The sequence below is a fragment of the Bombina bombina genome, chromosome 1 (assembly GCF_027579735.1).
Source record: "Bombina bombina isolate aBomBom1 chromosome 1, aBomBom1.pri, whole genome shotgun sequence".
NCBI classification, from domain to species: domain Eukaryota; kingdom Metazoa; phylum Chordata; class Amphibia; order Anura; family Bombinatoridae; genus Bombina; species Bombina bombina.
This window is the reverse complement of record NC_069499.1, coordinates 1,409,223,559-1,409,248,378: the sequence shown is the minus strand read 5'-3', so window position 1 is coordinate 1,409,248,378 and position 24,820 is coordinate 1,409,223,559. Positions and strand designations below refer to the sequence as shown.

At 37.7% G+C, this 24,820-nt stretch overlaps 1 protein-coding gene across 1 annotated transcript in view; it reads left to right on the top strand.

The window, feature by feature from the left end:
- The window catches only part of BCAN (brevican), a 169,086-nt gene that overhangs the window by 60,412 nt on the left and 83,854 nt on the right, over positions 1-24,820 (top strand). The window contains exons 2-5 of the mRNA XM_053705241.1: positions 204-279; positions 8,423-8,812; positions 10,552-10,726; positions 10,812-10,939. Of these exons, the coding sequence (XP_053561216.1) occupies positions 204-279; positions 8,423-8,812; positions 10,552-10,726; positions 10,812-10,939 (769 nt within the window). The remainder of the gene's footprint in view (positions 1-203; positions 280-8,422; positions 8,813-10,551; positions 10,727-10,811; positions 10,940-24,820) is intronic.

The window sequence follows — 24,820 nt, the reverse complement described above, 5'->3', positions numbered from 1 at the left end:
GTTATAGTATCCACTTTCCCTTTAAGTCAATTTCAGCTGGCTTAGTACAAGTTAGTTTACTATTAGTGCAACCTCCAGCAGCTGTGAATGGACCTGTCAATATTTTTTAATGAGTTTCAGACTAATGTGTCTTATAATAACATATGATTAAGTTCTTCTGTAATTAAACAACATATGTTGCTATATTTGTATTTATGTTACAGCTGGACATGTCACATTTGGTGCTGAGTTTCCTGCTGACATCGCTTCTAATTACCTCAACTTTTGCTGAAAACTCAGGTAAAGTTTTGTGCTGTTGTCTCATTGTAAAACTACTACTAAAACAATATCTAATGGGTTAAGAAACAGAAGGGATGATTTAACTACCTATGTAGAGAAAGAATTTAAAAGTACAACAAATTCACCTTATTACTTCTCAATGGAGATTCATAAGAACTATTCTCTATCGTTAACCTTATAGTGCCATCAGAAAACCACATAATATCAATAAAAGAGAAATGTAAACTGTAGCAAACTACAAAGAGCAATGATATAAACCATTAAATATAGCAATTTTCATATAACTGAATGTAAGAGCCACTACTATAAAGAAGAATATGCACAGATACTGATCTAAAAATCCAGTATAAAACCTTTTAAAAATGTACTTATAAGCTCCTAATTTAGCACTGTTGATGAGGTTAGGCTGGGACACCCAGTGAAAGAGTCTGGGAAAGCAGAAAGAACAGCCTCCCCCCCCCACCTGCATATGAAAAGACAGATTACACAAACAATAGCAGCTGGAATTTGTAGACCTGGGTCTACATCTGATACTTTGGGGCTTGGTTAGGAGTCAGAAAATCAGCACAGTGTTATTACAAAATAAATAAAACTATACATTGATACAAAACACCCAGCTGGGCTATATAAATGGATCACCTAGTAACAGACCTATACCAGTTACATAACCCATGGGTTGCAAGTAAAATATTTATTTATAACAATAATTGAATTCACATTTAAATTAAGAGTGCCCTTTGAATACTTGCTCATCGCTTGTATAACCAACAACAACCAGTAATGCATAGACATAACAATGAACATCAATGTAAGCAGGGCTGACATATATCCTGTGCACCAGGAAATTAAAGCAAAAGTAAAGATAAGGAAGACATTCTTTGCTCTGAAAGTGCTATGAAATGCACATCTGAAAGAACTATGAGCAGAACAATTGGGCTTTATAAGTATTGTATACATTTAAAATATATTTCTACAACTATTAAATGACAGGTTAAATATGACTGTTAACCTTTGGCAGTCACTAAAATCTTGAAATGTTAAAGTCAATTGATTTAATAGATTTTAAATTAATATTTTATATAAAAACAATGATGCTTTCTATATAGCAATAGGAGGATTGTTAGAACACTAATAAGGCCTAGATTTGGAGTTCGGCGGTAAAAGGGCTGTTAACGCTCCGCGGGCTTTTTTCTGGCCGCACCATAAATTTAACTCTGGTATCGAGAGTTCAAACAAATGCTGCGTTAGGCTCCAAAAAAGGAGCGTAGAGCATTTTTACCGCAAATGCAACTCTCGATACCAGAGTTGCTTACGGACGCGGCCGGCCTCAAAAACGTGCTCGTGCACGATTCTCCCATAGGAAACAATGGGGCTGTTTGAGCTGAAAAAAAACCTAACACCTGCAAAAAAGCAGCGTTCAGCTCCTAACGCAGCCCCATTGTTTCCTATGGGGAAACACTTCCTACGTCTGCACCTAACACTCTAACATGTACCCCGAGTCTAAACACCCCTAACCTTACACTTATTAACCCCTAATCTGCCGCCCCCGCTATCGCTGACCCCTGCATATTATTATTAACCCCTAATCTGCCGCTCCGTAAACCGCCGCAACCTACGTTATCCCTATGTACCCCTAATCTGCTGCCCTAACATCGCCGACCCCTATATTATATTTATTAACCCCTAATCTGCCCCCCTCAACGTCGCCGACACCTGCCTACACTTATTAACCCCTAATCTGCCGAGCGGACCTGAGCGCTACTATAATAAAGTTATTAACCCCTAATCCGCCTCACTAACCCTATCATAAATAGTATTAACCCCTAATCTGCCCTCCCTAACATCGCCGACACCTACCTTCAATTATTAACCCCTAATCTTCCGATCGGAGCTCACCGCTATTCTAATAAATGGATTAACCCCTAAAGCTAAGTCTAACCCTAACACTAACACCCCCCTAAGTTAAATATAATTTTTATCTAACGAAATAAATTAACTCTTATTAAATAACTTATTCCTATTTAAAGCTAAATACTTACCTGTAAAATAAACCCTAATATAGCTACAATATAAATTATAATTATATTATAGCTATTTTAGGATTAATATTTATTTTACAGGCAACTTTGTAATTATTTTAACCAGGTACAATAGCTATTAAATAGTTAAGAACTATTTAATAGTTACCTAGTTAAAATAATAACAAATTTACCTGTAAAATAAATCCTAACCTAAGATATAATTAAACCTAACACTACCCTATCAATAAAATAATTAAATAAACTACCTACAATTACCTACAATTAACCTAACACTACACTATCAATACATTAATTAAACACAATTCCTACAAATAAATACAATTAAATAAACTAGCTAAAGTACAAAAAATAAAAAAGAACTAAGTTACAGAAAATAAAAAAATATTTACAAACATAAGAAAAATATTACAACAATTTTAAACTAATTACACCTACTCTAAGCCCCCTAATAAAATAACAAAGCCCCCCAAAATAAAAAATGCCCTACCCTATTCTAAATTAAAAAAGTTACAAGCTCTTTTACCTTACCAGCCCTGAACAGGGCCCTTTGCGGGGCATGCCCCAAGAATTTCAGCTCTTTTGCCTGTAAAAAAAAACATACAATACCCCCCCCCCAACATTACAACCCACCACCCACATACCCCTAATCTAACCCAAACCCCCCTTAAATAAACCTAACACTAATCCCCTGAAGATCTTCCTACCTTGTCTTCACCATCCAGGTATCACCGATCCGTCCTGGCTCCAAGATCTTCATCCAACCCAAGCGGGGGTTGGCGATCCATAATCCGGTGCTGAAGAGGTCCAGAAGAGGCTCCAAAGTCTTCATCCTATCCGGCAAGAAGAGGACATCCGGACCGGCAAACATCTTCTCCAAGCGGCATCTTCGATCTTCTTCCATCCGGAGCGAAGTGGCAGGATCCTGAAGACCTCCAGCGCGGAACATCCATCCGGACCGACGACTGAACGACGAATGACTGTTCCTTTAAGGGACGTCATCCAAGATGGCGTCCCTCGAATTCCGATTGGATGATAGGATTCTATCAGCCAATCGGAATTAAGGTAGGAATTTTCTGATTGGCTGATGGAATCAGCCAATCAGAATCAAGTTCAATCCGATTGGCTGATCCAATCAGCCAATCAGATTGAGCTCGCATTCTATTGGCTGTTCCGATCAGCCAATAGAATGCGAGCTCAATCTGATTGGCTGATTGGATCGGCCAATCGGATTGAACTAGATTCTGATTGGCTGATTCCATCAGCCAATCAGAAAATTCCTACCTTAATTCCGATTGGCTGATAGAATCCTATCAGCCAATCGGAATTCGAGGGACGCCATCTTGGATGACGTCCCTTAAAGGAACAGTTATTCGTCGTTCAGTCGTCGGTCCGGATGGATGTTCCGCGCTGGAGGTCTTCAGGATCCTGCCACTTCGCTCCGGATGGAAGAAGATCGAAGATGCCGCTTGGAGAAGATGTTTGCCGGTCCGGATGTCCTCTTCTTGCCGGATAGGATGAAGACTTTGGAGCCTCTTCTGGACCTCTTCAGCACCGGATTATGGATCGCCAACCCCCGCTTGGGTTGGATGAAGATCTTGGAGCCAGGACGGATCGGTGATACCTGGATGGTGAAGACAAGGTAGGAAGATCTTCAGGGGATTAGTGTTAGGTTTATTTAAGGGGGGTTTGGGTTAGATTAGGGGTATGTGGGTGGTGGGTTGTAATGTTGGGGGGGGGGGTATTGTATGTTTTTTTTTACAGGCAAAAGAGCTGAAATTCTTGGGGCATGCCCCGCAAAGGGCCCTGTTCAGGGCTGGTAAGGTAAAAGAGCTTGTAACTTTTTTAATTTAGAATAGGGTAGGGCATTTTTTATTTTGGGGGGCTTTGTTATTTTATTAGGGGGCTTAGAGTAGGTGTAATTAGTTTAAAATTGTTGTAATATTTTTCTTATGTTTGTAAATATTTTTTTATTTTCTGTAACTTAGTTCTTTTTTATTTTTTGTACTTTAGCTAGTTTATTTAATTGTATTTATTTGTAGGAATTGTGTTTAATTAATTTATTGATAGTGTAGTGTTAGGTTAATTGTAGGCAATTGTAGGTAGTTTATTTAATTATTTTATTGATAGGGTAGTGTTAGGTTTAATTATATCTTAGGTTAGGATTTATTTTACAGGTAAATTTGTTATTATTTTAACTAGGTAACTATTAAATAGTTCTTAACTATTTAATAGCTATTGTACCTGGTTAAAATAATTACAAAGTTGCCTGTAAAATAAATATAAATCCTAAAATAGCTATAATATAATTATAATTTATATTGTAGCTATATTAGGGTTTATGTTACAGGTAAGTATTTAGCTTTAAATAGGAATCATTTATTTAATAAGAGTTAATTTATTTAGTTAGATAAAAATTATATTTAACTTAGGGGGGTGTTAGTGTTAGGGTTAGACTTAGCTTTAGGGGTTAATCCATTTATTAGAATAGCGGTGAGCTCCGATCGGAAGATTAGGGATTAATAATTGAAGGTAGGTGTCGGCGATGTTAGGGAGGGCAGATTAGGGGTTAATACTATTTATGATAGGGTTAGTGAGGCGGATTAGGGGTTAATAACTTTATTATAGTAGCGCTCAGGTCCGCTCGGCAGATTAGGAGTTAATAAGTGTAGGCAGGTGTCGGCGACGTTGTGGGGGGCAGATTAGGGGTTAATAAATATAATATAGGGGTCGGCGATGTTAGGGGTAGCAGATTAGGGGTACATAGGGATAACGTAGGTGGCGGCGCTTTGCGGTCGGAAGATTAGGGGTTAATTATTTTAAGTAGCTGGCGGCGATGTTGTGGGGGGCAGGTTAGGGGTTAATAAATATAATATAGGGGTCGGCGGTGTTAGGGGTAGCAGATTAGGGGTACATAAGTATAACGTAGGTGGCGGTCGGCAGATTAGGGGTTAAAAATTTTAATCGAGTGGCGGCGATGTGGGGGGAGCTCGGTTTAGGGGTACATAGGTAGTTTATGGGTGTTAGTGTACTTTAGGGTACAGTAGTTAAGAGCTTTATAAACCGGCGTTAGCCAGAAAGCTCTTAACTCCTGCTATTTTCAGGCGGCTGGAATCTTGTCGTTAGAGCTCTAACGCTCACTTCAGAAACGACTCTAAATACCGGAGTTAGGAAGATCCCATTGAAAAGATAGGCTACGCAAATGGCGTAGGGGGATCTGCGGTATGGAAAAGTCGCGGCTGAAAAGTGAGCGTTAGACCCTTTAATCACTGACTCCAAATACCAGCGGGCGCCCAAAACCAGCGTTAGGAGCCTCTAACGCTGGTTTTGACGGCTACCGCCGAACTCCAAATCTAGGCCATAATAACTAAAACTACTACATTTCTAATGGGGTAGAGTATAACCTTTTGCTAGTTTTTCCATTACTTTTGAAAACCCTATGAAATCCTACTTACAAGCTGCATTATTGCAATGATAACACCCCCCCTATATAAGGTTGATACCTTAACAGTGTACTGGACAGTTATGAGTTACACATGCTGCAGGGTGTTCAGCCAGAAGCACTAATAGTGCTTTTTGGAGCTTTTTTTTTTTATTCGTTTTTGATTTTTGAAAACTTGTAAATGTTATCTTTAAAAACAAAAAAGAACAAAATCCTCACAAGCAAACTTAGAGTTGATCCCAATCCTTAAAGGGACATGATTCAAATAGGGCATGTCATTTTATACAACTTTCCAATTTACTTTTAGCACCAATTTTGTTTGTTCTCTTAGTTGAAAGCTAAACCTAGGAGGTTCATATGATAATTTCTTAGACCTTGAAGGCCGCCTTTAAACTGAATATATTTTGACAGTTTTTCACCACTAGAGGGCGTTAGTTCATGTCTTTCATATCGATAACTTTGAGCTCATTCACATGAATTTACTGAGAAGTGAGCACTGATTGGCTAAAATGCAAGTCTGTCAAAATAACTGAAATAAGGGGGCAGTCTGTAGAGGCTTACTGTAGATATAAGGTAATCACAGGGTAAAAAGTGTATTTATATAACTGCGTTGGTTATGCAAAACTCAGTAATGGGTAATATAGGAATTATCTATCTTTTTAAACAACAAAAATTCTAGTATTGACTGTCCCTTTAAGAAAAACGTATCTAATTAAATTCTATGGGGATATTGACTATAAATAATTTGATATTTTTTATCTAATGGATTGTGATCGACTTAAAGGGACAGTATACACTCATTTTCATATAACTGCATGTAATAGACACTACTATAAAGAATAAGATGCACAGATACCAATATAAAAATCCAGTATAAAACAGTTTAAAAATGTACTTAGAAGCTTTCAGTTTAGCTCTGTTGAAAAGGCAGTTGGAAAGCCCACTGCAAGTGGGAAATAAGACACTCCCCACCCTCCCCCTTCTTTTGCATATGAAAAGACCCTTTACACAAACAGGAGCAAGCTGGAGAAGGTAGCTGACAGTATTCAAATAAAACTTTGGGGCTTGGTTAGGAGTTTGAAAATCAGAGCATTGTTATTTAAAAATAAGCAAAATTATACATTTATTTAAAAAAGCAAACTTTATGGGCTTTATAAATAGATCATCTACAAAACATTTATGCAAAGAAAAAATGAGTGTATAATGGCCCTTTAAAGTAGAAAAAGAAGAGCAAAATCATTCCTAGGACATATATGAGTAATTGTTTAGTAAATATGAGTCTATTAAAGAGATATTAAACCAAAAACTTTTCTTTTGTGATTCAGATAGCGCATGCAATTTTAAACAACTTTCTAGTTAACTTCTATTGTCAATTTTTTTGTTCTCTTGGTATCTTTTGTTGAAAAAAAACTCTCTGGAACACTATATGGCATCAGTTTTGCAAGATTGTTATCCATTTTCAAGAGCACTAGATGGCAGCACTGTTCCCTGTCATGTAGTGCTAGACATGTGCAAGCTGCCTGTCTAGGTATCTATTCAACAAAGAATACCATGTGAACAAAGCAAATTTGATAATAGAAGTAAAATGGAAACTTTTTAAAAATTATATGCTTTGTCTGAATCACAAAAGAAAAGAAAAATTGGTTTAAAGGGACAGTCTACACTAGAATTGATATTGTTTTAAAAGATAGATAATCCCTTTATTACCCATTCCCTAGTATTGCATAACCAACACAGTTATATAAATACAGTTTTTACCTCTGTAATTATCTTGTATCTAAGCTTCTGCAAACTGCCCCCTTATTTTAGTTCTTTTGACAGACTTGCAATTTAATCAATCAATGTTGGCTCATAGGTAACTCCACATGCGTGATTACAGTGTTATCTATATGACACACATGAACTAACACCCTCTAGTGGTGAAAAACTGTCAAAATGCATTCACAAAAGAGGTGGACTTCACGGTCTAAGAAATTAGCATATGAACCTCCTAGGTTTAGTGTTCAACTAAGAATACCAAGAGAACAAAGCAAAATTGGTGATAAAAGTAAATTGGAAAATTGTTTATAATTGCATGCCCTATCAGAATCATGTTTATTTTGGACTAGACTGTCCCTTTAATATCCCTTTAAGTATCCTTTTCACATTACACATTTATAATGGATAGATGTATTCACAAGTTAGATTATTGGTGTATACACGTACTTCATAAGCAGTGTGCTTGTATAGCTATATATATAGAGAAGAATTAATGGTTCTAGTACTATGCTCAAGAAAATTCATTATGCACTAAATAGACTTGCCAAAGGTTTCCAATAAAGTTCCAGATCTGCAAATCAACCTCTGAATTGATGCACATATCATATAAGATTACTGCATTGCATACAGCAGTAATTCTCATTTAATATAGAACCTCTGCACATCTCCAGTATTTTGGGATTAGTTTTATTGCACCGTTTATCATTATTTCACTTAAACATGCTCTTTACAGAAAATCACAATGCTGGATTTAAATGAAAAATAATATCTGATATGCACAGTGTATCTATGTATCAACATCATAGGCATATTTCTCTGATGCATATTCCAAATCCATGTAAATTAAGTAGCTTAATATCTGCTTCTGTATTGTCAATTAATAGAACATTTTTCCTCTCCAAAGCCGAAGACCACAAAACCTTGAAAGTGACAATTGGCACTCTCCCAAGCAAAGCAGTTTTGGCAGGTACCCTTACCATCCCCTGCCATATTACAAACCAGTCACCATTAGATGCTACCAATGTTGGTCGACGAGCTGTTCTAGCCATGCCAAGGGTAAAATGGAGTTTTATGTCTGATGGAAAGGAAGTGGAAATCTTGGTGGCCCGTGGCCATAAAGTAAAGATCAGTGAGGCATATAGGTATCGCGCCTCTTTACCATACTACTCATCTTCAGATAATAACGTGACTTTGGTTCTAAAAGAGCTGAGAACTAATGACTCAGGAATTTACAGATGCTATGTTCAGCATGGAATTGAAGATAATCATGATACTATAGAGGTGAAGGTAAAAGGTAAGTCCAACATTTTATTGCATTATACAATAAAATACATAGAAGTAAAACATTTTATGCATATGTGCATTATACCCATGACCCCCAGCTCCTATAGATGTATTATTGATGTCCTAGTATCAGTATTGTATTTTAACAAAATGGTTAATGTTCGTTGACGTATATAGATTGGATTTTCATACAATACTATGTAAAGGGATCATTACATCACACATGCAATGTCGGTGGTGATGCTGCTTTTAAAATTTTGCCAGTATCAGAAAAGCATCATCGCCCACAGAGATGCATAGTAAACGCCTCTCAGTGAGATGCCTTCAAAGACTGATTTAATCCCTTTAAATTTTTTACCGGCAATCTTGTTTGCATGACGGATCCCTTTTTAAAATATTGCCATTACCACAAGGCTTTGATTATCAGGGCCTATAACACAAATGCTATTCAAAGTATTTAGTTAGTAGGGGTGATTTAAGGGTATTTGGGTATATGCCAATGCAAGTGGAATGTCTGGGGGCAGCAGTATCATTAGGTTACATTATCCAAAGCATAAATGGACAAGTGGTGGTCTGAGACCTGCCTGCAGCTTTCTGAGACTTCCCCTTTTGCTCCAATATTCTGCTATGTGTACACCAGAATGCTAGACCCTATGCAATTAGACATTCATTGTTATAGAACTACAGCAAAATGGTTCCATTTACTGAAAACAATTGTAAAACCTCTTTTTCTGTCATACAAATGTTTTTAGTTTCACAAAACTCAGTGTGGATTATAAAAAAATGTTCCTCCACTGTGAGTTAATCACCTGACACAGCTTAATTTTATCTGCCACTCACCTCTAGTAATCGTGATCTCACCCACTGCAAATAATCTAAACTGCTGTTTAATTTAAAGGGTCTACAAGCTTCAGCCATTTCTTGCCAGCAGCAACAGGTTACCTCCATGTTCTGGGGTTCACTCTCCTTTTTGTAGAAAATGTGGCAATTCTTTTTGATTTATTAGGTTAACCAATCAGAAGTATGGATTGGTATTCTAACTGTCATTCTGATTGGTTAGGACTAGGAGATATTTTTATTTACTGATCCACATATATAGCAGTTTATTTTTTGTTTTGTTTTAAAAAAGAGGAGCTAGTATGATAAGAATGCTCAAAGAGATCCCAATCCCTTATTGATAGATTGCTCCATAACATTACCATTAAAGAGGATTGCATAGTATGTAGCCCTAATTGTATGAGCATTTAGAGAGATGAATGTGATTAAAGTAAGTGTTTGGTTAGTAATGGGGCTGAAAATGGAGGGAGCAGATATAAATAGGTATTTTGAGGTAATAATACTTTAGTGCTTGTCAAATAATAATGTGAGTAAGTGGAAGGGGTGATTGCAAATATATCAGCATATAAAAGTCATCTCATAAATACTGAAGAACACAAATGAATTTGGTGGTTGAGGAATTTTTAGATGGAGAAAAAGTTCCTTGTCAAGTAATTTTAAAAAGGAATCTGCTTAAAATTGAGTCTAACAAGTGAAAGTGATTAATATTATTGCTGAGAAGCTAATAAAATGTTGTTTAGTTCCAATACATGAAGGTAGAAATACAAATGGAATACAAATGAGATAAAGTTTAGATAAAGAAAATGCATTGAACAAAAAACAAAACAAAACATTGAGGCACTGAATGCTCACACTTTCAGGTATCAGCTTTGTTAAATAATATAAACGTGATTATATATGTTTTGTTCTTAGGTGTTGTATTCTTGTATAGAGAAGGCACCACACGCTATGCTTACACATTCTCCATGGCCCAGGAAGCATGCTCCAAGATTAAGGCCCACATTGCTACAGCTGACCAGCTTTTAGCAGCTTATCACAGTGGTTATGAGCAGTGCGATGCAGGATGGATTGCCGATCAAACCGTGAGGTAGGAGCCACGCTTATATACGTATTGACTTGTCATGAGTAGTAAACATGTATGTAACTGGCTCCTTAAACTTTGTACTTTCCAGATACCCAATACAGACACCTCGTGAGGGCTGCTATGGAGATATGGATGGGTATCCTGGTGTCCGGAATTACGGTGTTCTAGATCCAGATGACATGTATGATGTCTACTGCTATGTGGAAGAATTGAATGGTAAATAGATTTAGGTTCTCAAAATAAATTCTGGTTTGTCCAATAAAAATGATATAACCTGGAATATGGTATAGCTAAAAAAAAACTTACATTGCAGTTTAGACTTGCTATACTTTTTTAAGGAACTGCTAAATTTCTCCAACTCCTAAGATTTCAGCTTGTACTGTTGACTGAAACAATATAATCTCAAGGGAAGGCAACGCTGCCACACTACCCACTGTACAAGATTTATTTATATCAGTTTCCAAGATAATATATTTTGTAAAAATTTGTTACATAAATGCCAAAGTACCCACTCAAAATTGTTACCCCCCAGTCACAAAAGAAGCACTGAAATAATCACGAATAAGCCCATTATTAACCCCTTAGTGACCAGACCACTTTTTTCATTTGTTGACCTTCTGGGACAAGGGCTATTTTTACATTTCTGTGGCGTTTGTGTTTAGCTATAACTTTCCTCTTACTCATTTACTGTAAACAGCAGCAAACAATTCACTAACAGCACCTTTTTTCCTTCTGTTTCTTGTTGCCAGTGGAACAGAGGAGACTGCTTTCCTCTCCAATATCCAAATCTTGAAAGAATCCACAGCACCAAATTTTATAAACCAAACTTAGGAGTTAATTGTAGTGGGTACAAACAAATGCAACGTTTCAGGAGCAATTCCTCATTTACTGTACCCACACATATTATATACTATTTTTTTCGCCATTCTAAAGATACCATTATTTTCATCATATCTTATAATTTACTATAATATTTTATAAAATATGATGAAAAAATGGAAAAAAACACACTTTTTCTAAACTAAGGGGGGTGTAATCTTATCAGGCAATCGGAATTCAAGGGACGCCATCTTGGATGACGTCATTTAAAGGAACCATCATTTGTCGTCGGGATCGATGGATGCTCCACGTCGGATGTCTTCAAGATGGTGCCGCTCCTCGTCGGATCGAAGAAGATAGAAGATGCCACTTGGATGAAAACTTCTCATCTGGAGGATCTCTTCTGGCCAGATTGGATGAAGACTTCTGCCCATCTGGAGGACCATTTCACCCGGATTCGTTGAGGACTTAGGCCCGGCTGGATGAAGACGGCTCAAGGTAGGGTGATCTTCAATGGGGTAGTGTTCGGTTTTTTTAAGGGGGGTTTGAGTGGGTTTTAGAGTAAGGTTGGGTGTGGGTGGTGGGTTTTAATGTTGGTGGGGTGGTGTATTTCTTTTTTTACAGGTAAAAGAGCTGATTACTTTGGGGCAATGCCCCACAAAAAGCCCTTTTAAGGGCTATTTGTAATTTAGTATAGGGTAGGGAATTTTATTATTTTGGGGGGGATTTTTTATTTTATTAGGGGGCTTAGATTAGGTGTAATTAGTTTAAACTTCTTGTAATTTTTTTATTTTCTGTAATTTAGAGGATTTTTTTTGTACTTTAGTTAATTTTAGTTATTTTTATTTAATGGTAGGTAATTGTATTTAATTAATTTAATTAATTTAATTGTAGTATAGTGTTAGGTATAATTGTAACTTAGGTTACGATTTATTTTACAGGTAAATTTGTAGTTATTTTAACTAGGTAGCTATTAAATAGTTAATAACTATTTAATAGCTATTGTACCTAGTTACAATAAATACAAACTTGCCTGTAAAATAAAAATAAACCCTATGATAGCTACAATGTAACTATTAATTATATTGTAGCTATCTTAGAGTTTATTTTATAGGTAAGTATTTAGTTTTAAATAGGAATAATTTATTTAATTATAGGAATATTTATTTAGATTAATTTAAATAATATTTAAGTTAGGGGGTGTTAGTGTTAGGGTTAGACTTAGGTTTAGGGGTTAATAGATATAATGTAGGTGGCGGCGGTGTAGGGGGGGCAGGATAGGGGTTAATATATATAAAGTAGGTGGCGGTGGGCTCCGGGAGCGGCGGTTTAGGGGTTAAACATTTTATTTATTTGTGGCGGGGTTTGGGATCGGCAGGATAGGGGTTAATAACTTTATGTAGGTGGCGGCGGTATAGTGGGCGGCAGATTAATAGGTATAATGTAGGTGGCGGCGGGGTCCGGTAGCGGCGGTTTAGGGGTTAATATATTTATTATAGTTGCGGCGGGGTCCGGGAGCCGCGGTTTAGGGGTTAATATATTTATTAGAGTTGCGGCGGGGTCCGGGAGCGGCGGTTTAGGGGTTAATATATTTATTAGAGTTGCGGCGGGGTCCAGGAGCGGCGGTTTAGGGGTTAATAACTTTATTTAGTTGCGGGGGCTCCGGGAGCGGCGGTATAGGGGGGTAAAACTGTATAGTATAGTGTGGGTGCCTAGTAACAGGGTAGCAAGAAAGCTGCGAATAAGCCGATGAGCAGCGAGATCGATGACTGTTAGTTAACAACAGTCCGCTGCTCATCGCATTTTGACAGCTTTCTTGATAAATTTGGCAAATGTATTCAGGGTGCGGCGGCGATGTAAGGCGAACTTAGGCGAGCGTATTGGGGCCGGCGAATACAGGTAAGTAGACAGCTTGATAACTAGAGGCCTATATATGAATCATGAAAGAAAACAATTGGGGTTCATATCCCTTTAAATATACCTTTTCAATGAGTGAGGCACATAGCTCAACATTTATAAGACAAATAAGCTGTGGCTAAAAAAACGTACTGTGGAACTCCTGTACTTTACGTGTAAACTACCTGGGCACTGATATCCCCTCCGGTAATATGGACACAGCTAGTGTAGGCAGCACATAGACTGGAGTGTTTCAGTCCAGCTTACTGCATCCAATAAAAAACTGTAATACAAGTGGACAGTAATTGACTGTGTCAAACTCAGATCAAAGGGTGGTGATTACAATAGATGACTTATTCTTGCTACATCTCTGTATATGACATAATGATTTATTGGAATTTATTATAGTATAATTTGCTAGATTTGTGAGTCATTCTGTTATTTTCTATTGGATTTGATACTATATATAAGTGATATTTTGGTAGTACTTGTGTCAAATTAAGCATGGGCAGTAAAGTTTGAGAGATGTTAATGATGTGGGGCTATATCTGAGTCGCCACTAAATTGAGGCTACAGGGGAGATGTAACCAGTTTGTGTTTTTATCCATGTGGTTATTTTTAAACAATTTTTTATAGTTTGGATTTTAAATAGCAGTTGAAGCTAGTTGCTGTTTTCTTCTCAAGTAAAATTACATTTACGGTTATAAAAATTAGTAACTGACTTACGTGTCAACACCAAATGGTTCTAGTCTTAAAAATTAGCAGAAGGCTATTCCAAAAAGTCTAACACAAATACAATCTAATGATACACAGAAAAAAGAGCCAATTTCCAAATAGGCAAAATTTATAAATATTTTATTGAAACAAACTTTTCAAATAAAAAATAACAACTTTATACTAGCATTTCTCGTGGATACAATATGGGTTAAAAAGACCATTAAATGAAGTAAATTAGCATGATCAGCAAAGTTGCTTCCATTTTCCCCTTACCAGGATCATATGACAGCCATAAGCCAATCACAAAAGCATATATGTATATATACTCTAAACTCTTGCACATGATCAGTAGGAGCTGTTGCCTCCAAAATTGTGCATTTTAAAATATTGGAAAGTAAACTGGATAGTAAACTGGAAAGTTTGTTTAAAACTGAATGAAAGTTTAAATTTGACTTAAGTAAACAAATATAATTGATTTATGATCCTGATGTTATTTGTGTTCTGTGAATTGGTTTTTAAGATAATTGCATAAAGCAGATCCTAATTATTTGCCAACTGTTCATTCATGACAAAAGCCTTGATAAATTTATTTATTTATTATGACACAGTGAGTCCACGGGATCATCAATTACTGTTGGGAATATCACTCCTGGCCAGCAGGAGGAGGCAAAGAGCACCACAGCAAAGCTGTTAAGTATCACTTCCCTTCCCACAACCCCCAGTCATTCTCTTTGCCTTAGGTGCAAGAAGGAGGTGAAATGTATGTCTGTCAAGATTCTTCAATCAAGAGTTTATTATTTTGGAAGCCTGGGAAAGTGTGCTCTGATCTTCCCTGACATGTTGGGTTTAGCTGTACTCCACGTTAGTCTCTTCAGTAGGGCTGTGGTGGCTTTTAAGCAGTTAGGAACTTGTGGGGTAGGCCTCACTGCATTTTTCTCCCATTCCTGGAGCTGTCTCCCTGTTGGACAGGCAAAGGTGTAAGTTAAAGGGACATTATGTACTCAAAAAAATATTGGGTATTTAAATAAAGAATTCAAAGAATATAAAGTTTGTAATTGACATGTATTAGCAATTTTTCTGCTAAAGCTTCTAAAATTGATGACAAAGTTTCACTACATAAGAATGCGTTCGTAGGACACACTAGCTACAAAGCAAGGAGTTTTTCCTCGCTCCCTAGCTAGTGTCCTTATAGCCAGCCCCCATGCTGGAGCTGCTAATACATGTCAATTACAATCCCCTCCGTGACTGTTTCACTGTGCAGGGGAATAGGGAATCTCACTCACTGGGCCCAGTGCCCAGCACCCTGTTCCCCCTTCTAATTGTTTACTTGCCTGCCAGCTGTCCCCCTCCGTTTTCAGACTGAGCCCCACAAGTTGGCTGTTATTATGTGTTGCAGCATTGTGGGCTGTGCGTGAGTATGATCATGCTTTCTAACATAGCTGTAATGCCCATATTCAATGCTCATACTCACGCACAGCCCACAATGCTGCAACATAGCATATCGCTAAGGGGATAATTGAGCAAACGAGACGTGCACAAAAGCTTGGAGAATATTGCGTATATAGTACATTATACGCAATGTAAACTTTGATAACTAGTAGAGCACCATGCTTATTAGTCACAAGCTACAAGGAGGAGGCTGCTGGCATGTACTACTACATACAGGGAGTAAAGCAAACTAACACACAATGCACGGTATACTGCAGTATTCCCGCACAACATGTCCAGCCGCACATACTGTTATCACTCACGGTTATGCACTAAGATGCCGTGCACTTATTATAATAAATATATATGACCGGAGCTGAAGATATGTGCGTGGCATCTTAGTGCATAACCGTGAGTGATAACAGTATGTGCGGCTGGACGTGTTGTGCGTGAATACTGCAGTATACCGTGCATTGTGTGTTAGTTTGCTTTACTCCCTGTATGTAGTAGTACATGCCAGCAGCCTCCTCCTTGTAGCTTTTGTGCATGTCTCGTTTGCTCAATTATCCCCTTAGCGATATGCTATGTTGCAGCATTGTGGGCTGTGCGTGAGTATGAGCATTGAATATGGGCATTACAGCTATGTTAGAAAGCATGATCATATTCACGCACAGCCCACAATGCTGCAACACATAATAACAGCCAACTTGTGGGGCTCACTCTGAAAATGGAGGGGGACAGCTGGCAGGCAAGTAAACAATTAGAAGGGGGAACAGGGTGCTGGGCACGGGGCCCAGTGAGTGAGATTCCCTATTCCCCTGCACAGTGAAACTGTCACGGAGGGGATTGTAATTGACATGTATTAGCAGCTCCAGCATGGGGGCTGGCTATAAGGACACTAGCTAGGGAGCGAGGAAAAACTCCTTGCTTTGTAGCTAGTGTGTCCTACGAACGTATTCTTATGTAGTGAAACTTTGTCATCAATTTTAGAAGCTTTAGCAGAAAAATTGCTAATACATGTCAATTACAAACTTTATATTCTTTGAATTTTTTATTTAAATACCCCATATTTTTTTGAGTGCATAATGTCCCTTTAAGTACCATTTTTAGTTTAGAGAACCCTGACACTTAAGTTGGTTTCCTATATACACCTTTTCTGGGACTAGTATTCCCCTAAGTTCAGGAGGAATTAAACAGGCTGGCAGGGCACTGTGGGCATAGTTCTAAGAGAAAGGTGGTAAAAGAGAGGCTTTTATTCAAATTTATTGGTGGCTCAGTTACAAGGAATACTTGCACTGTGTGTTAGTATGCCAGCCGTAATGGTACTTGTTACATACGGTCTCTGGTACGTTTTTTTACACTTAGTATGGAGACCGGCCATAGTGCTGTAATGTCGTCATAGGGGGCGGGCCCTTTTTCCCCAGACGTGGCACGCGCTTTTTTCTTGGAGCCTTTTCTCTTTGAGAGAGCGAGCTTCCATGTTCCGACAGTGTCTGTCTCCTTGTAGACCTCTGCCTTTCCGGAGCGGTAAAATGCTGGAGGCCCTTTTGAAGAAGATGTATACTCATCAAGGGTTATAATGGCAGCCGGCGGTGTGCATTTTTACAGTAACCAGTGCGATCAATACACAACCAAAAGGAGGCGCACTTCAGATTGAAGTCCAATCCGATTGGCTAATCCAATCAGCCAATCAGATTGAGCTCGCATTCTATTGGCTGTTTCGATCAGCCAATAGAATGCGAGCTCAATCTGATTGGCTGATTCAATCCGCCAATCAGATTTTTCCTACCTTAATTCCGATTGGCTGATCGAATCGATCAGCCAATCGGAATTGAAGGGACGCCATCTTGGATTAGTGTCAGGCTAGCAATAAAGCTGTCAAAAAGCCGAAGAGCAGCGAGATCAGATGAGTGATAACTCTCACAGTCCGCTGCTCATCGCCCCGTACTTGGTGCACGGCTTTTTGACAGATTTATTGATAACTTAGGCGAAATTTTGCAGGTCCGCGGCTGCGATAGTAGGCGAGCTTAGGCGGGCGTATTAGGCCGGCAAAGGCAGGTAAGTTGACACGTTGATAACTAGGCCTCAATGTCCCTTAATGCAATGTGTTTCTCGGCTTCAATCGCCGTTTCATCAGGCATAAAATTATGCCTGATAAACTGGGCTAAATTTAGAATTTAACTTTATAAATTTAGAATTTAACTTTTGATGTGCATCATTTACTTTATTTCTTTAAGTTATTTTTAGATAATTTTGCCCATTTTCTGTACCAATCAAAATAAACACTTCAGGCTAGATTATAAGTGGAGCGATAGATGGTGCTTGCGTTCGAGCTTTAACACAACTAGAAGTAATTTTTTGTGCTCAGAGTTTCGCACCCGCATTGCGAAATAAAGGTAAAAAGTTTGCACTCTCATGCTTGCAAAAGAGGCAGTAAAAATAGATCTTAAAGTGAATGTAAGGTTAAGCCCACTGCCTCACGGCATTGTATAGACTTTTAAAAATGAGGCAGAGCTTAATTCAGGAAATTTTATTTATTTTCTGAAATTTTTAGCTTTTTACCCCTCCGCCCATAAGTGCAGTTCTCCCGCCCGCTATATTGTCTAATTGATTGAGAGATGACGATTGTTAAAACAACTAATCCATGTTTCCCCCTGGGCCATGACGTTTATGCAAAGGGACTGAATCCCCCGGGGGGGAACAAGGATTATTTGTTTTAATAATCGTCATCTGTCAATCAATTAGAGAATATGACGGGCGGGAGAGCTGTGCTTATTGGCGGAGGGGTAAAAAGCCCAAAAATTCATAAAATAAATAAATATAAAAAAATTCATGAATTAAAGTCTGCCCCATTTTTAAAAGTCTATGCAATGCCATGAGGCTGTAGGCTTATTTTTATATTCACTTTAAGAAGTAGCAAACACAAACTCGCATTCCCCCATACACTTCAATGGAGCTGAATAGCAGAATATGTTCTATTTATTCTTAAAGATATATTTAAATATATATCTGACGGATTTTTGTACATGATTATATGTAGGTATAGTAGATATAAATATATATATATATATATATATATATAGGAATATCTATTTATAAATACATCTAACATATTCTGCTATGTGCAGATCATTGGAATGTGAAATATTTACTGTAAATACACAGTATCACACTTTATTAAATATGAGTATTGCATAAATATGATTTTTCATGTTTTCATCTACTTGACTGCAAAGGGCTCCAATGCACATACAGACACTTGTATATATATATATATATATATATATATATATATATATATATATATATATATATATATATATATATATACATACGTGTGTGTTTCTATATATGTGTATTTATGTCTGTAAATACATATCTACACATATAAATACATATGTACACACACACACACATATATATATACATACGTACATACGTGTGTTTCTATATATGTTATGTCTGTAAATACATATCTACACATATAAATACATATGTACACACACACACATATATATATATATATATATATATATATATATATATATACATACGTGTGTGTTTCTATATATGTGTATTTATGTCTGTAAATACATATCTACACATATAAATACATATGTACGCACACACACACATATAGATATATATATACATATTTAGAAATGTATATGTATGTATCTCTATGTTAAAACCCTTTTCCTGCCTTTTTTTTTTTTTACACCTAAAACCTCATATCTTTGAGCCCTTTTTAACTTTTTCATGCAATTTTTTTTTCATAATTTTTCTAGATAGTGTTATTATGAGTGCACCTATATTTGTAATGTATTTTTGATGTGTCTTGTGGCACTTTATATTCGAGCACGGACAGTCTACTCCAGATTCTTTTTTGTTTAAAAAGATAAATAATCCTTTTTTCTTTCATGTAATTGGCAAGAGTCCATGAGCTAGTGACATATTGGATATACAATCCTACCAGGAGGGGCAACGTTTCCCAAACCTCAAAATGCCTATAAATGCACCCCTCACCACACCCACAAATCAGTTTTACAAACTTTGCCTCCTATGGAGGTGGTGAAGTAAGTTTGTGCTAAGATTTCTACGTTGATATGCGCTTCTCAGCATTGTTGAAGCCCGATTCCTCTCAGAGTACAGCGAATGTCAGAGGGACGTGAAGGGAGTATCACCTATTGAATACGATGATTTCTCTAACGGGGGTCTTTTTCATGGATTCTCTGTTATCGGTCGTAGAGATTCATCTCCTACCTCCCTTTTCAGATCGACGATATACTCTCAAATTTACCATTACCTCTACTGATAACTGTTTTAGTACTGGTTTGGCTATCTGCTATATGTGGATGGGTGTCTTTTGGTAAGTATGTTTTTTATTACTTAAGACACTCTCAGCTATGGTTTGGCACTTTATGCAAATTATATAAAGTTCTAAATATATGTATTGTACTTATATTTGCCATGAGTCAGGTTCATGTATTTCCTTCTGCAGACTGTCAGTTTCATATTTGGGAATATAACCACTTTAAGAAATGTATTTCTTACCTGGGGTTTAGTCTTTTTCAATTTGACTACTTTTTGCATTTGCGGGTATTAGGCCCGCGGGTGCGTCAAATGTTAGACTTTATTGCGTCATTTTTGGCGCGAACTTTTTTGGCGCGGGAAATTACGTTTTTAACGCAACTTCGTCATTTCCGGCGTCATATGTGACGTCGAGACCTTTTCACACGGCGGCATCATTAGTGACGCAAGTGTGTCATTTCCGGTCATTTTTGGAGCCAAAAAAGTTTACATTACATTGTGCGTCATACTTGGCGCCAATTTTTTTCATTATTTCAATACCCCATTGTTGTTTGCCTCCTGCTTTCTTTTCTATCAAGAGGCCTATGCTTTTGCATATTTTCCCATTCCTGAAACTGTCATTTAAGGAAATAGATAATTTTGCTTTATATGTTGTTTTTTCTCTTACATTGAGCAAGATGTCCCAATCTGATCCTGCCTCTGAAGTTTCTGCTGGAACATTGCTGCCTGACATGGGTTCTACAAAAGCTAAGTGCATTTGTTGTAAAATTGTAGAAATTATTCCACCGAATGTCATTTGTAATAGTTGTCATGATAAACGTTTACATGCAGATAGTGTTTCCATCAGTAATAGTACATTGCCAGTTGCAGTTCCTTCAACTTCTAATGTGCATGATATACCTGTAAATTTTAAAGAATTTGTTTCTGATTCTATTATGAAGGCTTTGTCTGCATTTCCACCTTCTAATAAACGTAAAAGGTCTTTTAAAACTTCTCATTTAGCTGATGAAATTTCAAATGACCAACAACATAATAATTCATCCTCTTCTGATGAGGATCTATCTGAAACAGAAGATCCTTCCTCAGATATTGACACTGACAAATCTACTTATTTATTTAAAATAGAGTATATGCTTTCTTTATTAAAAGAAGTGTTAATTACTTTGGATATTGAGGTAACCAGTCCTATTGACATTCAGTCTAATAAACGTTTAAATACTGTTTTTAAACCTTCTGTGGTTTCCCCAGGTGTTTTTCCCATTCCTGAGGCTATTTCTGATATGATTTCTAGGGAATGGAATAAGCCAGGTACTTCCTTTATTCCTTCTTCAAGGTTTAAGAGATTGTATCTTTTACTAGCAAAATCTATAGAGTTTTGGGAAAAGGTCCCCAAAGTTGATGGGGCTATTTCTACTCTTGCTAAACGTACCACTATTCCTATGGAAGATAGCACTTCCTTTAGTGATCCTTTAGATAGGAAACTTGAATCTTATCTAAGGAAGGCCTATTTATATTCAGGTCATCTTCTCAGATCTGCTATTTCTTTGGGTGATGTTGCGGCTGCATCAACTTTCTGGTTGGAAAATTTAGCGCAACATGAATTGGATTTTGACACATCTAGCATTGTTCGCTTACTGCAACATGCTAATCATTTTATTTGTGATGCAATTTTTGATATAATCAAAATTGATGTTAGATCCATGTCTTTAGCTGTATTAGCTAGAAGAGCTTTATGGCTTAAATCTTGGAATGCTGATATGACATCTAAATCTAGATTACTATCTCTTTCTTTCCAAGGTAATAATTTATTTGGTTCTCAGTTGGATTCTATTATTTCAACTATCACTGGAGGAAAAGGAGTTTTTTTGCCTCAGGATAAAAAACCTAAGGGTAAATCTAAGGCTTCTCACCGTTTTCGTTCCTTTCGTCAGAATAAAGAACAAAAACTCAATCGTCCTCCCAAGGAATCTGCTTCCAGTTGGAAGCCTTCGTCAAATTGGAATAAATCCAAGCCATTTAGGAAACCAAAGTCTGCCCCTAAGTCCGCATGAAGGTGCGGCCCTCATTCCAGCTCAGCTGGTAGGGGGCAGATTAAGGTTTTTCAAGGATTGTTGGGTAAAATCTGTCCAAAATCATTGAATTCAGAGCTTTGTCTCTCAAGTGTATCGAATAGGATTCAAAGTAAGACCTCCTGTGAGAAGATTTTTTCTCTCACACATCCCTGTAAATCCAGTAAAAGCTCAGGCTTTTCTGAAGTGTGTTTCAGACCTGGAGTCTTCAGGGGTAATCATGCCAGTTCCTCTTCAGGAACAAGGTTTGGGGTTTTATTCAAACCTATTCATTGTACCAAAGAAAGAAAATTTGCTCAGACTAGTTCTGGATCTACAAATTTTGAATCGTTATGTAAGAGTACCAACTTTCAAGATGGTGACTATAAGGACTATTCTACCTTTTGTTCAGCAAGGACATTATATGTCCACAATAGACTTGCAGGATTCATACCTTCATATTCCGATTCATCCAGAACACTTTCAGTTTCTGAGATTCTCTTTTCTAGACAAGCACTACCAATTTGTTGCTCTTCCATTTGGCCTAGCAACAGCTCCAAGAATCTTTTCAAAGGTTCTGGGTGCCCTACTATCTGTAATCAGAGAACAGGGTATTGCGGTGTTTCCTTATTTGGACGATATCTTGGTACTAGCTCAGTCTTTATATACTGCAGAATCTTACACGAATCAACTAGTGTTGTTTCTTTGGAAACATGGTTGGAGGATCAATTTACCAAAAAGTTTCTTGATTCCTCAGACAAGGGTCACCTTTTTAGGCTTCCAGATAGATTCAGTGTCCATGACTCTGTCTCTAACAGACAAGAGACATTTAAAATTGGTTGCAGACTGCCGGCACCTTCAGTCTCAGTCATTCCCTTCAGTGGCTATGTGCATGGAAGTTTTAGGTCTCATGACTGCAGCATCGGACGCAATCCCCTTTGCTCGTTTTCACATGAGACCTCTACAGCTTTGTATGCTGAATCAATGGTGCAGGGATTATACAAAGATATCACAATTAATATCCTTGAATCCCAATGTACGACACTCTCTGACATGGTGGATAGATCACCATCGTTTGGTTCAAGGGGCTTCTTTTGTTCGCCCAACCTGGACTGTGATCACAACAGATGCAAGTCTTTCAGGTTGGGGAGCTGTTTGGGGATCTCTGACAGCACAAGGGGTTTGGAAATCTCAAGAGGCGAGATTACCAATAAATATTTTAGAACTCCGTGCAATTCTCAGGGCTCTTCAGTTCTGGCCTCTACTAAAGAGAGAACCGTTCATTTGTTTTCGTACAGACAATATCACAACTGTGGCTTATGTCAATCATCAGGGTGGGACTCACAGTCCCCAAGCTATGAAAGAAGTATCTTGGATACTTGCCTGGGCGGAATCCAGCTCCTGTCTAATATCTGCGGTGCATATCCCAGGTGTAGACAATTGGGAGGCGGATTATCTCAGCCGCCAGACTTTACATCCAGGGGAGTGGTCTCTCCATCCAGATGTGTTTTCTCAGATTGTTCAGATGTGGGGGCTTCCAGAGATAGATCTCATGGCCTCTCATCTAAACAAGAAACTTACCAGATACCTGTCCAGGTCCAGGGATGTTCAGGCAGAAGCAGTGGATGCGCTGACACTTCCTTGGTGTTATCAACCTGCTTACATCTTTCCGCCTCTAGTTCTCCTTCCAAGAGTGATCTCCAAAATCATCATGGAACAGTCTTTTGTGTTGCTGGTGGCTCCAGCATGGCCACACAGGTTTTGGTATGCGGATCTGGTTTGGATGTCCAGTTGCCCGCCTTGGCCACTTCCGTTATGGCCGGACCTACTATCTCAAGGTCGGTTTTTCCATCAGGATCTCAAATCATTAAATTTGAAGGTATGGAAATTGAACGCTTAGTTCTAAGTCATAGAGGTTTCTATGACTCAGTGATTAATACTATGTTACATGCTCGTAAATCTGTTTCTAGAAAGATTTATTATAGAGTTTGGAAGACTTACATTTCGTGGTGCTCTTCTCATAAATTCTCCTGGCATTCTTTTAGAATACCTAGAATTTTACAGTTTCTTCAGGATGGTTTGGATAAGGGTTTGTCTGCAAGTTCCTTGAAAGGACAAATCTCCGCTCTTTCTGTTTTATTTCACAGAAAGATTGCTATTCTTCCTGATATTCACTGTTTTGTACAGGCTTTAGTTCGTATTAAGCCTGTCATTAAATCAATTTCTCCTCCTTGGAGTCTTTATTTAGTTCTGAAGGCTTTACGGGCTCCTCCATTTGAGCCTATGCATTCTTTGGACATTAAACTACTTTCCTGGAAAGTGTTGTTCCTTTTGGCTATTTCTTCTGCTAGAAGAGTTTCTGAGCTATCTGCTCTTTCTTGTGAGTCTACTTTTCTGATTTTTCATCAGGATAAGGCAGTTTTGCGAACTTCTTTTCAATTTTTACTTAAGGTTGTGATTTCTAACAACATTAATAGAGAAATTGTTGTTCCTTCCTTGTGTCCTAATCCTAAGAATTCTTTGGAGAGATCCTTACATTCTTTGGATGTGGTAAGAGCTTTGAAATATTATGTGGAAGCTACTAAAAATTTCAGGAAGACTTCCAGTTTATTTCTTTTATTTTCTGGTCCTAGGAAAGGTCAGAAAGCTTCTGCTATTTCCTTGGCTTCTTGGTTGAAACTTTTGATTCATCAAGCTTATTTGGAGTCGGGTCAAACCCCGCCTCAGAGAATTACAGCTCATTCTACTAGATCAGTCTCCACTTCGTGGGCTTTTAAGAATGAAGCTTCAGTTGATCAGATTTGCAAAGCAGCAACTTGGTCCTCTTTGCATACATTTACTAAATTCTACCATTTTTATGTATTTGCTTCTTCGGAAG